Below are 14,623 nucleotides of genomic sequence, written 5' to 3'. Positions count from 1 at the left end.
TGGATTAATTTCAGATTATTTTACTCTGAATAGGGGCATTCGGCAGGGTTGCCCTCTTTCCCCATTATTGTTCTGTCTTGCCCTGGAACCATTAGCAGCCGCGATAAGAAGGGACGATGATTTTCCAGGGGTGGTGGCGGGAGCTGTAGTGCATTAGCTTTTGCTTTACGCCAATGATATTTTATTATTCATCTCCAACCTCACTAGATCTATGCCTTGTCTTCACAGAATTATTAATACCTTTTCTAAGTTCTCAGGATACAGAGTCAATTGGTGTAAATCCGAAGCTTTGGCTCTGACAGCATACTGCCCAGTAACAGCTTTTCAGCGCCTTCCAGTGGCCCAAACAGGGCATTAAGTATTTGGGAATGTTTTTCCCAGCAAATTTGTGTGATTTAGTTAAGAGTTAATTTTGATCCCCTAATAAAAAGGTTTTCGAGCAATGTGGGCAGGTGGGCTTCATTACATTTATCTATGATTGGGAAGGTTAATGTTATTAAAATGAATTATATTCCGAAATTCAGGGGGCAATTGTGAGGGTTAAATGTTGATTCTGTTTGTATGTGTTTTGTTTTTCATTGTTTAATAGTTGAAAAAACTGCAATAGACAAACAAATACATGACTGACTAGAAGTCTTATACCTTGGTTGCTTGTAGCTGTTGGGCCACTTTCTGAAGATGTGTTCTCATGTTTAGCTCTAAAATGTCTCAATGTTAGGGCTAATAATCTAACGATTATTAGAACGATTATTCGACTATTCTGCGATTATTGCAACGATTAATCGTTAGCTCTTAAACGATTATTCAGCTTCTGTCGAGTTAAATGTTGTATTAAACGTACTTACTAACAATAAAGTGGACAAAATCATCTTTTAAAAATACCTCTAAATGACATTCACTGAATTAAAGGGAAAAAAATACTTTTTAATTTAATTCAGTAAAGAAATTCACTGCAAAAAATCCTATTTTTTATAAGTGTTTTTGTCTTGTTTTCCATTTAAAATGGTCTAAAAATCCTTAAAACAACATACATTTACTTGAGAAGCAACATATAAGATATTTATTCTATTTATTTTTTCACTTGGTTATACTTCTGCAAGTGTAGTAAAGACCTAATATACTTACATTCAAGATCTATTCTCTAAAAGCAAGTCTAAATAGCATGTATGCTGCCTCTCAGGTGAATGCATCTTTTTTTAAAGGATTTGTAGATATTTTAAAATATTTGTATTTTTAATATTATATTCAACATTCTCAGATAACAATTTTTTCTTCTGCAGTAGAGCTGCTAAAGTAAATATATGTTGTTTTAAAGGAGTTTTAGATGTTTATATTGGAAAACAAGCCAAAACAAAAACAAATCAAAAAGGTATTTTGTTGCAGTGTATAATGGGGTGAAGACTACCCTCTCTCACATTTCTGTTCACTTCAGTCCATCTTTAACTCACAAAAAAACAAAAACAAAAAAAAAATAAAGTTGCGTATTGCCAATTTTCTTCATGATAAGAAATGCACAGTGACACATATATTATGATTCAATAAGTTGCGAGCAATCACGTTATAATCTAGCTGCATTAAGTGTGCGCGCTCCAGGGTCGTGCAGTTTCAATCTCTCCCCCTTAGATCGGGACATTCACGCAACTCATAGAATTGGCGCTGACTGCACAGAGACATTTTTTGTCTACAATTTTTTTATTGTCGACCTTGTCGATAATGTCGACTAATCGTTTCAGCCCTACTCAACTTTGAGGATGTGTTGTTATTATATGACAACTGCTGAGAACAAATTAAGCACTCAACCTACAGAAGAAGCCCACATGTATTACATTGAGTACATGTAATATTTTCATATTATGTAATATATTTACATAATATATGCTTATAATATATTATTTACATTATATATTTATAATATATGCTTATTACATATTGAATATACACATAATTACACATTTATATAGTTATTCTTATTATGATTTATTCTTATCAAATCGTATGATTCTTATTAATATTACTATTGATGTTATTATTATAATTCTTGATATTATTAAACTTACTTTATTTGTTGACATCACCTGAAAATGCTGTCTCTTTTCTTGGCTTGTTCCATGCTAACAATTCAAAAGAACTCACCCTCTGTTTCACTGTCTCAGTGCATGACACTCGAAACCTGCGCAAGGGATTCGCGCTATTTTTGATTCGGAATACGAAGCAGTCACGTGGTTGTGTGCGGAAACGAAGCTTCGGACGTCACAGATCACATGGTTAAGGCAAAACCAATCAACCTCCCGTAAAGTGCTTCACCGTGAGATGTTTTCTTTTTATACGAGCTTCGAAGCCTCGGTGCCGGTGGCGAACGTCACACCATTAGTGATTACTTAAGAGACACCAACGAGTTCTCTTCTTACGATTACTATTACTTTTATCTATTTATATAAGTTATTCGTTGCTTATGTGCCTGGCACCACATCGTAAGAATACTATCATTTTCCATGTAAGCGGTGCTTGATTCATTTTCTCGTTTAGTCATTTTCTCATGTATCTTGCTGGCGATGATAACATGCGCCCATAAAACGGCGAACATAAAGGATTTTAGTTTGTCTGGATCTCACTGTGAGGAAATATTGGTTCATCTCACATTATAAATAAACCAAATGGAAGGAGAAACACACCACGAAAGCTGTTACCATGAAGATGAGCGGATGAAACCAAATGACGTGACGATCACGGATTTATTGGACTTTCTGCACATCGATGTGGAGCTCGACTCCGTGTGTGCTGACAGACAGGAAACCACGTGTTCTGTAAGATATGTTTCGTTATCGTGGTGATGTTGAGGATGAGCCATATTGTTGAGATAACACCCTAGTGTGTCACTTATTTTATTACCTCTGCAGAAAAATGTCATGCGGAAGCAACGCAACTGGGAAAGAAGGCTGGAGGCGAAGAAAAGCAAACGAAAAGAGGAGAAACAGAGAAAGAAGTTTAACTGCCGAAATAAAGGTGATCTCTCTTTCCCTTTAATGCATGCTGTTACATAACAGGGTCACTCATGCTATGCAGTAAATCTTAAAGGGATAGTTCACCCAAAAATGAAAATTCTCTCATCATTTACTCACCCGCATGCCATCCCAGATGTGTATGACTTTCTTTCTTTTTCTGAACACAAACGAAGATATTTTGAAAAATATCTCAGCTATGTAGGTCCATGCAGTGCAAGGCAGCAGGGTAAAAAAAACACATAATGGCAGCATAAAAGTAATCCAAAAGATACACATGGTTAAATCCATGTCTTCAGAAGTGATATGATAGGTGTGGGTGAGAAAAAGTTCAATATTTAAGTAGCTTTTGACTATCAATCTACACTTTTACTTCCGTGTTGTTGTTCTTTTGTTTTTGGCGATTCGTATTCTTCGTGCATATCGCCAACTACTGGGCAGGGAGGAGAATTTATAGTAAATTCTAGACTTAAATATTGAGTTGTTTCTCACACACACCTATCATATCGCTTCTGAAGATATGGATTAAACCACTGGAGTAGTGTGGATTACTTTTATGCTCCCTTTATGTGCGTTTTGGACCTTCACAGATCTGGCCACCATTCACTTGCATTGAATGGACCTACAGAGCTGAGATATTCTTCTAAAAATCTTGTTTGTGTTCAGCAGAAGAAAGAAAGTCATACACATCTGGGGTGGCATGAGGGTGAGTAAATATTAAACTCGCATTTAAAAGGTGAAAATCATATCAGTTTACTTTTAGCATACTGTCACAACTTTGGGTAAACTATTCCTTTAAGTGTTTTATATATATATATATATATATATATATATATATATATATATATATATATATATATATATAATTATTTTATTTTTTTTGACCGTGTATGGTACTGCAAAACAGGAATGACCCAACAACAATTAGATGATCAATGATGATAAATATAATTTCATTGTTTATATTGTGTGTATACTTAACAATAATTAAACAGTATTAACATTAAAAAATTTCCTTTAATGCCAGATACTTCTGGGCCCAAGCTCAGTAAACGCGTCATTAAAGCGATTACTAAAGAGAGACTAGAAGAGGCCAGAGGTGCAGGACCACGCCTGTGTGTGGATCTGAGCATGACTGACTGCATGTCACACAAAGTGAGCTTTACAAAACCACAACAGAAACACAATATGCTTTACATGCACAATTTCCTGAGTTTTTGTGAAACTTGACGTATTGATACCTTACCACGATCATGACAATTCCTACCTTGTCATAAATGTGTACTTTTCTCTTATAGGAAATCAGCCGTCTCGCAGGTCAGATCAGGCGCCTCTATGGATCCAATAAGAAATCCATACGGCCATTCCACCTTTTCCTGACGGAGTTAAAGGAGGACAGTCTGCTGTATAAAGAATGCGTTAGGATGAATGACGGCTTCCTGAATTATTCGGTTAGACAGTCCTGAAATGTCTGTGGCTTGGTTCACACTGCACACAAAACAAGTTTGTTTTTCAAATCTGGACTTTAGGACTGACTGTCCGCACATTTTGCAAGTGCCTGACCTCACTGATGGTTTTAGTATTGTTGATCATACTATTTCAATAGCATGGGGTATAATCCATCCCTTTGTTGCACTGATGATCGGCGATGGGGCCTGACACACAGTTAGCATCCCAGTTCATCCCAAAGGTGTTCAGTGGGGTTCAGGTCTAGGCTTTGTGCAGGTCAATCAAGTTGAAAGCAATTATCTAGAATGTCATTGTATGCCTTCATATTAAAGGGATAGTTCACCCAAAAATGAAAATTCTCTCATCATTTACTCACCCTCGTGCCATCCCAGATGTGTATGACTTCCTTTATTCTGCAGAACTCAAAGATATTTAGAAGAATATCTCAAGTGAATGGTGATCAGATTTTGTAGCTCCAAATATCACATAAAGGAAACATAAAAGTAATCCATATGACTCCAGTGGTTAAATTAATATCTTCAAAAGCGATATGATAAGTGTGGGTGAGAAAGATATCAATATTTAAGTCATTTTATACTATAAATCTACTTTCAAACAGACCTTGTATGCACATTCAGGAGATTTCTTATTATTTTTGGTGATTCACATTCTTCGTGCATATCGCCACCTACTGGGTAGGGAGGGGAAAGGATAAAGGATAAATAAAACCTATTTGCACAACAGCCCAGTAGGTGGCGATATGCACAAAGAATGTGAATCACCAAAAATCAAAGAAGAACTTTTGTGACTGCGCATAGGAGGACTGTTTAGAAGTAGATTTGTAGTAAAATAGTACTATGGTAAAAATATATATATTTATAGTAAAAAAAAAGTGGGAGTAACTATCCATTTAAAATTTGTCATCACAGAAATGACTGGAATAGCCAAACCTGTTATTAAAAAGGGAGTGACTGCATACTTTTGACCATTTTAGTGTATAGTTTTGATATAATGAATTACCACCATCTCTGTATTTGACAGATTGATGTGACTGAAGAGAGCTGGTTCAATCTGTTTCCCTCTGAAGATTTGATGTATTTAACCCCAGATGCAAGTGAAGGTTCATATCTGTCATACTGTACATTGCATTTAAAGGTGCACTCAGTAATATTTGCCTTTTTAAAAATGTTTTACTCTTAAAGAAATTAATTTTGTAACATGGGTATAAAATCATGAGCAATCACATGACATGAAGACTCTCATATCAGTAACCATATAAAAGCTGTTCTACATGGTACATGGAGAGGGTCTTCTTATTGGGGCTGCCATGTTAGAATCACATGACCAGCTCAATTCTACATAATACATCTGCAACTAAAAATGTCATGGTTACTTTCGTAACCTCCGTTCCCTGATGGAGGGAATAAGACGTTGTGTCGATGTAGTGAAACTAGGGGTCACTCTTGGGAGCCCCAAACACCTCTGCTTTTTTGAAAAAAGGCCATTGAGAATTGGCGAGTGGAATTTGCATGCCACTCCCGTGGACATACGGGTATAAAAGGAGCTGGTATGCAACCAATCATTCAGGTTTTGTGCTGAGGAGCTGAGACCAGGTCCCGGCCATTTCAGCGGGTATTTCAGCATTGTGGCAAGAGGGACACAACATCTCGTTCCCTCCATCAGGGACCGGAGGTTACGAAAGTAACCATGACGTTCCCTATCTGTCACTCACTCGATGTTGTGTCGATGTAGTGACACTAGGGGTCCCTATACAAAACATCACAACTATCTGAACTGTGTTACGTGGTGTGTGATGGGCAGACCGCTGTGTGCCTCGTAGGCAGCGCATTAGGCCGTCACATACCCTCCTCCAACACTCTTATGAGTGTCGAGGAACAAGTCAGGAACAAGTTGACTGCCCAACTATAGGGACAGGCTAGCCCAGCCGAGGCCTCTTTTCCCTCTCTTTTCTCCACAAAAAGAGTGGAATTTGTTAACTGACTGGGAGCCATAAGTGTCTGCGTTGGGGGGTATCCCTCCCAAGGGGAAGACACCGCGGAGACCACACCCCGCCCAAAAAGGGGGGGGGGTATTTTGAGTGGAATACGTCACATGGTCACTTCAAGGCATACAGGTGCCTTGTATAGGGAGCCCTAGCCTGAGTGATCGTGTCTACCACCGGAGGCCACTTAGGTCTTCCGCGTCCCGTCCAGGGGCCAGATGTGGAAATTCCAGAGGTATGGTCGCGGGTGCCATATGGTGCCCTGTACCTGAGAAAGAAGGCCCTTCCTCAGGGGAATTCGCCGGAGGGGCTGTCGCGAGGAGCGTGAGATCCGAGAACCACGTCTGGGTGGGCCAGTAGGGTGCTACTAGGACGACCTGCTCCTCGTCCTCCCTGACCTTACACAGGGTCTGTGCAAGTAGGCTCACTGGGGGAAATGCTTATTTGCGTAGTCCAGGGGGCCAGCTGTGTGCCTGCGCATCTATACCGATCAGGGCTTACCAAAGCAGGCAGTGGGAGGATTCCCGGGAAGCAAACAGGTCTACCTGTGCTCGACCGAATTGACTCCAAATCAGCTGGACCACCTGAGGGTGGAGTCTCCACTCTCCCAGGTAACCTGACGTGACAGCGCATCCGTTGCGGTGTTGAGGTCGCCCGGGATGTGAGTGGCTCGTAGCGATTTGAGGCGCTGCTGACTCCAGAGGAGGAGATGGCGGGCGAGTTGTGACATGCAACGGGAGTGTAGACTGCCTTGAAGGTTGATGTCTGCTGTGTTGTCTTTCTGGACCAACACGTGCTTGCCCTGTGTCAACTGCCGATACCTCCGCAGGGCGAGCAGTACTGCCAACAACTCTAGGCAGTTGATGTGCCAACGCAGTCTTGGGCCAGTCCAGGATCCAGCAGCTGTTTGCCTGTTGCATACGGCGCCCCGGCCCGTCTTGGAGGCGTCTGTTGTAACCACGACGCGCCTGGAGACCTACTCTAGGGGATCCCCTGCCCGTAGAAATGCAAGGTCGGTCCAAGGGCTGAAGAGGGGGCAACAGATCTACGTGATGGCCACGCGATGTGTCCCGGGGCGCCATGCCCATCTCTGGACTCGAGTCTGAAGCCAGTGCTGAAGCGGTCTCTTATGCATCAACCCGAGCGGTGTGGCCGCCGCTGAGGATGCCATATGCCCCTGGAGCCTCTGAAAAAGTTTCAGTGTAACCGCTGTTCTACGCCTTCAGACAGTTCAGCACCAACTGCGCGCTCGTTCGTGAGGCACGCTGTCATCGAGACTGAGCCCAACTCCAGACCGAGAAAAGAGATGCTCTGAACCAGGGAGAGCTTGCTCTTTTCCCAGTTGACCCGAAGCCAGCTCAGTCAGCTGAGGTGCCGGAGCACGAGGTCCCTGTGTGTGCAGGTAGGATTAGCCAGTCATCGAGATAGTAGAGGATGCGGACACCCACTTCCCTTAGCGGGGCAAGGGCAGCCTCTGCGACCTTCATGAAGATGCGAGGGGACAGGGACAGGCCGAAGGGGAGGACCTTGTACTTTTACGCCTGGCCTTTGAAGGCAAACCGCAGTAAGGGTCTGTGTCGAGGGAAGACCGAGACGTGAAAGTACGTGTCCTTCAGGTCTACCGCCACGAGCAATCTTGACGCCGGACACTCGCTAGAATGTGTTTTCGCATTAGCATCTTGAACGGGAGTCTGTGCAAAGCCCGGTTCAGTACTCACAGGTCCAGGATTGGTCGCAACCCACTGCCTTTCTTCGGTATGATGAATTAAGAGTTGCAGAACCCTTTCATCTAGGCTGGAGGGACAGGCTCTATCGTGCCCTTGTGCAAAAGGGTAGCGATCTCCGCACGCAAAGTAGCGGCGTTCTCGCTCTTCACCGAGGTGAAGCGGACGCTGCTGAACCTGGGCGGGCGCCTGGCGAACTGAATCGCGAGTCAGACGGTCCGGGTCAGCCACCGCGACGGGTTGGAAAGCACGAGCCACGCGTCCAAACTCCAGGCGAGGGGGACCAAGGGTATGATCACGTTGGACGTACCGGTGGGTGGAGCCTCGCGGCGGGGCGGAGCTCGAGGTGCCACATCGAAGGGATTCGAGCCCCATGGCCGTGCTGAGTCCAGGGACATCGAAGCACTTACCTGGCTCCTGCCGCCCACCATAAGATTGGCCGAGGAGTGGGTAGGGGGAGTCTCGTTGTCAGGCTTTTGGGTGCTGCAGCCTCCTGGGTATGCGGTGACAAAAGATTCTCCTCCCGGCCCTCAACCGGGGGATGGAGTGGTCTGTCTCAGGGGTGCTTCAAAGCCTTCCTCAGGTTCTTGGCGGCTGGCCGCGAGACAGGTGGCATCTGCTTCCTGCGGAGGGCTCCGAGCCGGGCCACGGGGGCGGGCTGCTGCGGAGCCAGTGTTGTTGCTGCAGGAGGATGCCTTTGTTCGACGAGCAGACAGGGTGTGGGGTCTTAAGCCGCGCCGGGGCAGGATATGTTGTAAGACCTCCATCTGCTTATTCACCGCCAAGAACTGCTGGGCAAAGTCCTCGACGGCGTCGCCAAACAGGCCAACCTGGGAAATGGGGGCGTCAAGAAACCATGCCTTGTCCGCCTCTCCCATCTAGACCAAGTTGAGCCAGAGGTGGCGCTCCTGGAAAACCAGGGTGGACATCGCCTGCCCGAGAGATTGCGCTGTGACCTTCATCGCCCGGAGAGCAATGTCGGTCACCAAGCACAGTTCCTGCATCAATCCCGGGTCAGAACTACCCTCGTACATTCCTTTTTTTGCACCTTGGTTTGGTGTACTTGCAGGAGAGCCATGGCATGCAGGGCAGAGGCGGTGCACTGCGAGCACCTTATCCACCTGGAGGATCACCGAATACCCCCTGGCCGCTCCACCATTGAGGGTAGTGAGAGCGGGGGAGCTGAAAGACCAGGACCGGGCAGTAAAAGGTGCCTCCCACGATCTTGTCAGCTCCTCATGCACTTCCAGGAAGAAAAGAACGGGGGTGGGGCGTGCACAGGAACCGGTCGTCGAGCCACAAGGGTTCAGGGGAGAGTGGAGGGTTCTACTCTAGCCCGACACCCACGGCCGCCCGGGAAAGCATGTCCATCATTTCCGCGTCGGCGTGAGACTGAGCGACCGTTCCCAAAGGAGGAAGCCCAGCCGAAGCCTCTGTGTCAGACTGGACGAGCCCGCTCTCTGATGCTGCGCTCGATAACTCATCGTCTTCCGGAACTCCGAACGAGAAGTCGAACTCACGCTGAGACTAGCCGGCGGTCTCGTGCGAGAGCCCGATTGTGGCAAACGACATGCTGGGGAATGGGAGGTCCGTGGGGGGATACCCGGCGGAGGTGGTCCCATTGATGTCCCCAAATCGCCCCCAGTGCTAACAGATGCGGCCTCAAACCCATAGGTAGAAGGTTCTTACGAAAGCAAGCCGCGACCACAACGTTGCCATGGTCATGTTCTCTCAATGAGTAGTGCCCGGACACGTAAGACAGCAATCGTGGCCATCAGAAGCGGAGAGATATCGACCGCAACCAGGTAAACGGAAAAGCATCTTTAAAAAGACGTTCTGTGTGTGCCGCTCTTTTAGAAAGAAAATATACAATTTTTAGAATATACTCTTTTAGTTGTTTCTGCCAAAGCGCCCAGGGGCGTTCTCTGCACTCCACGGGTGCAGAGGGGGAAAAGCCGCTGAAATGTGGCGTAGAATCCAGCAGATGAGGTGAATGAACTTCGCAGATGAATTCAGAGTGGTTGCATACCAGCTCCTTTTATACCTGTATGTCCGGGGGAGTGGCATCCACTCGCCAATTCTCATTGTCCTTTTTTCAAAAAAGCAGAGGTGTTTGGGGCTCCCAAGAGTGACCCCTAGTGTCACTACATCAACACAACGTTGAGTGAGTGACAGATAGGGAACTATTGATTTTGAATGATGCTGCATCCACACCACTAGGTGTCACTGTAGGTCCAAGATGACACAATTTTAAAAGTTACTGAGTGCACCTTTAAAGGAATATTCCGGGTTCTTCACAAGTTAAGCTCAAGCTACAGCATTCAGTCAATCACAAAATTCATTTTGACTCATTTATTTAAAAAAAAAAAAAGAAAAAAAGTGGTTACATTAAGGCACTTACAATGTAAATGAATGGTGCTTGTCCATAAACATTAAAATACTCATTGTTTCAAAAGTATAGCCATTATACATAAACATTATATTAACATGATTTCAGTCTGATAAAATTGCTTACTAACCTTATCTTAACCTTAGCTATATATATAAAACATTCCTATATAGAGCATACTTACGGTGCGCAGTTTATCTGTGCATTTTATTTCAAAGAAAAGAAACGACTTTCCTTTTCCTTACTTGCTGTAAATAGCTGTCGGTGTAAATACCCCTTTAGACAGTGCTGCTGTAATAAATCAAACTAGATCTTGTATAGATTTATATTGTCTGTTTTGATTTCTGTCTCTTAGCTTTAGAACATGTGGAGGAAGATAAAGTTTATATCCTTGGAGGTTTAGTGGATGAAAGCATACAAAAGGTGAGAGTCCATATCATTATCATTTACCGTTTTCACATACTATGCTCTCTAAACAGTTAACACAGCTGACAAAACAGACTCTTAATTTTGAACAGTTCAGTTTATCTTCATAATGAAGCTCTGTGTTCTTTTCTGATAATTCATTTATTAAAATAAAAATACTTGCACCAAAACTATCAACACACACACTATTGAATTCATAACTTATTCAGCTATAGACACACAATTATACTGTTTTAAAAATATATGTTTATAATAAAGTTCCACAATATGAATGGCAAGAATGTTCTCTTTAGATCAATTTATTTGTCTGTGTTAACTGTTTTGAAAGCATAAACCTTGGATCAGAGAAATTTGTGTGCAGTGTTTTTGAACGATTACAACATTTTTAGATGGTTGTGTTAATTGTTTTGAGACTTAGTTTGAAGAAATGTGCAAAATCAGTTTAGAACAAATGACTAAAGTTCAGGCATGAAACTTTAAATGGCGATAGCTTTGAACTTGTTACCTGTTAGCCAGTCAGCCTGCTCACATGTGATGGGTCAAGCCAATCAGCTTACATGTAGTAAGGTGATTGGCTACCTGAGGACCTATCAACTTGCGTACTTTCTCTTTGCCTAACATTTAAAAATGCTTAGTTTGCAAGTGAGCCAGTTTTTCTGCAGCGTGCTGCGAGAGTTTTCTCTGAAACCCTCCACCACCCCAGCATCACTTGTCTAGATCTGCTACATGGGCATTGTATTTATTTGTAATTGTGCAGCTGCATGTCATACATGTTGAACTCAGTATGTCTGTGTACACCGATGAGCCAAAACTTTTATGACCACCCGCCTAATATACTGTTGGTCCTCCACGTTCTGCCAAAACAGCATAGATCCGCCAAGTCATGGACTCTTCAAGACCCCTGAAGGTGTCCTGTGGTGTCTGGCACCAAGACATTAGCAGCAGATCCTTCAAGTCCCGTAAGTTGCGAGGTGGAACCGCTGTGGATCGGGAAATTGGAGGCTAGGGCAACACCTTGAACTCTTCATCATGTTCCTCAAACCATTCCTGAACAATGTGTGCTGAGTGGCAGGGCACATTATCCTGCTGAAAGAGGCCACTGCCATCAGGGAATACCATTGCCATAAAGGGATGTACCTGGTCTGCAACAATGTTTAGGTGGGTGGCACGTGTCGAATTGATGTCCACATAAATGGCCGGACCCAGGGTTTCCCAGCTGAACATTTTCCAGAGCATCACATTCCCTCCACCGGCTTGTCGTCTTCCCACAGTGCATCCTGGTGCCATCACTTACCCAGGTTAACGGCACACATGTACACGGCTGTCCACGTGATGTAAAAGAAAAGGGGTCTCATCGGACCAGGCGACCTTCTTCCACTGCTTCAAGGTCCAGATGCTCACGTGCCCATTGTAGGTGCTTTCGACGGTGGACAGTGGTCATCATGGGCACTCTGATTGGTCTGCGGCTACGCATCAGGTTGCGATACACTGTGTGTTGTGACACATTCCTCCCGTAACTATCATTAAACTTTTCTGTGATTTGTGCCACAGTAGACCTTCTGTCAGTTTGGACCAGATGGGATAGACTTTGTTGCCCTCACGCCACTGCTTACCGGGAGCACCCCACAAGCCTTGCCATTTCAGAGATGCTCTGACCCAGTTGTCTGGCAAGGGCATCTCGCTCAGGTCTTTAATCCTGCCCACTTCTCCTGCATTCAACATGTTGACTACGAGAACCGATTGTTCGCTTACCATCTAACCTACCCAGACATGTGGCCTTGTTAGGAGGTGATCAGCGTTTTTCGCTTCAACTGTGAGTGGTCATAATGTTTTGGCTCATCAGTTTATGTTCTAGCAGTAGCAAGTCTCCGTACTGCCGCCTAAAGCCATTAATAACAAGATCTGAATGATGTTGTCTTTAACAGAAAATGAGCTACACAAGGGCGAAAGAGCTTGGCGTCCGCATGGCGAGACTGCCTATTGACGAATACATGGTGAAGAGATCCAACCCCAAAAACTTCCACTCCAAAATCTTAGCCATCAACCAAGGTGTTAACTTCAGCAGACTTCAGTATTTACACTCCTGAAAGAATAATTTTTCTCGTCCCTTATTGAAATATCCTGTTTAATTCCCTGTGTCTAATTTTCAGTGCTTGAAATCTTGCTGATTTTTTGTGACACCAAAGATTGGACTAAAGCACTTGCCGCTGGTATTCCACCTGGAAAGGGTTACATGGTGGCGTCTGAAGCGTCTCCAAACAGGATCAACTCTCCGGAGGAGCTGTAAGCCAGAGCAGACTGGCTTTGGGTTCACTGAATTTATGGGGCCTTGACCGATATTAAATGACAGTGTAATCTATATTAGACAAGTTTATGCTTCACCAAGTTGCCTGTTTGTTGGGCTAATTGTAGATAATATTCAAAATACTTTCCCTGCATCTTTTGTGTACCATTTTTGCTCTGTTTTTAATTGCTCCAATTCAGTTGTCTCTGAAATTTGTTTCTAAACAAACAATCACAAAACTGTGCCGATGTGTAATAGCATTAAATAAAGCGACTGGACCATAACACTGTTATTCTGTTATTGTTGTCACACCTGATGCAACAGGTAAATCTAAGAGTTGCCTGGAGATGGGCCTCAATTATTTGAATGAACATTTGATAATGAATGTAGTTATGTTATTTTAAACATATTTTTTGTTGAAGTTATTGAAAAGTCTAGCTTTTTTTTATGTGTAGGTTTTTTGGTTTGTTAAATACAGCTGTTCTACTGTATGGCAAAGCCAATTAGCATCCAGTGCCAGAGGACATCTTGAGCATAAGATGTGATTAAAGGTTCAAAAGCCCCAGAAAATAATGTTGTTGGTATTTTCAATGAGAAACTATCAATTTAAGATGTTTTTTTTTTTAACTGATGGAAAATTTCAGTTTAACTAAACCATATTTCAATTAAAGTAATATTTACACAGAGTTATTTTAATATAGTATTTGCTTAACGTGTATATTATACTATAATGAATTCTACATTAAGAAAATAAATTAAATTACGTATCCATCACTATTCGGTTGAACAACAGAGTTACCTAGCGGCTGCAATATGTAACTGCAAAGTTATTTCCCATCCCGGAACCATAAGCACAAGCGTGTTGTAGATCGGACTTAAACACCAGTGCTCTGTCTTATGTCTTTTAAACATAACATTACGTTAAAATATCTTATGTGTAACTATTTTCCATCCTTAAGATATATTTAAAATAAACAAACCTGAAAATTGGTTTTGTTCCATTTGTATTTTGTCTCATATCAATTTTGTCAATAGCCTACCTTTGTATCGAGGTACTAATTTTGACATACTGTTTATTCATGAGAATTGCCTTTATACGTGTATATTTCTATTGTTTAATAAAAAGTTCAAATGTATGGCCGTTTAAAAAAAAAATGTTTTTATGAAATCAAACTGTGAAAAAAAAAAAAAAAAAAAAAAAAGGTAAAGTAGCTAGTGTGGCTTTAATACAAGCAATGACTCCTCAAAGCTACCCAATGAAAAGTAGAAGATAGTTTTTCATCTGAAAGGACTGTTGGTATTTCAAGTTATTTTGTTCAATGTTTTTACATCTATTTGTACTAAATAAAT

At 42.8% G+C, this 14,623-nt stretch overlaps 1 protein-coding gene across 1 annotated transcript; it reads left to right on the top strand.

The window, feature by feature from the left end:
* The first annotated feature begins 2,202 nt into the window (after positions 1–2,202).
* On the top strand, positions 2,203–14,185 carry trmt10b (tRNA methyltransferase 10B). The gene is made up of 8 exons (XM_051719414.1): positions 2,203–2,804; positions 2,898–3,003; positions 4,027–4,154; positions 4,298–4,450; positions 5,490–5,568; positions 10,919–10,986; positions 12,915–13,038; positions 13,140–14,185. The coding sequence occupies exons 1-8, from the start codon at positions 2,655–2,657 to the stop codon at positions 13,274–13,276; spliced, it is 945 nt and encodes a 314-aa protein (XP_051575374.1). The 5' UTR covers positions 2,203–2,654; the 3' UTR covers positions 13,277–14,185.
* Positions 14,186–14,623: the final 438 nt, after the last annotated feature.

This window comes from Myxocyprinus asiaticus, chromosome 2, assembly GCF_019703515.2.
Source record: "Myxocyprinus asiaticus isolate MX2 ecotype Aquarium Trade chromosome 2, UBuf_Myxa_2, whole genome shotgun sequence".
Lineage (NCBI taxonomy): Eukaryota > Metazoa > Chordata > Actinopteri > Cypriniformes > Catostomidae > Myxocyprinus > Myxocyprinus asiaticus.
The sequence above is the reverse complement of the archived record's forward strand: the minus strand, read 5'-3'. Positions and strand labels throughout refer to the sequence as shown.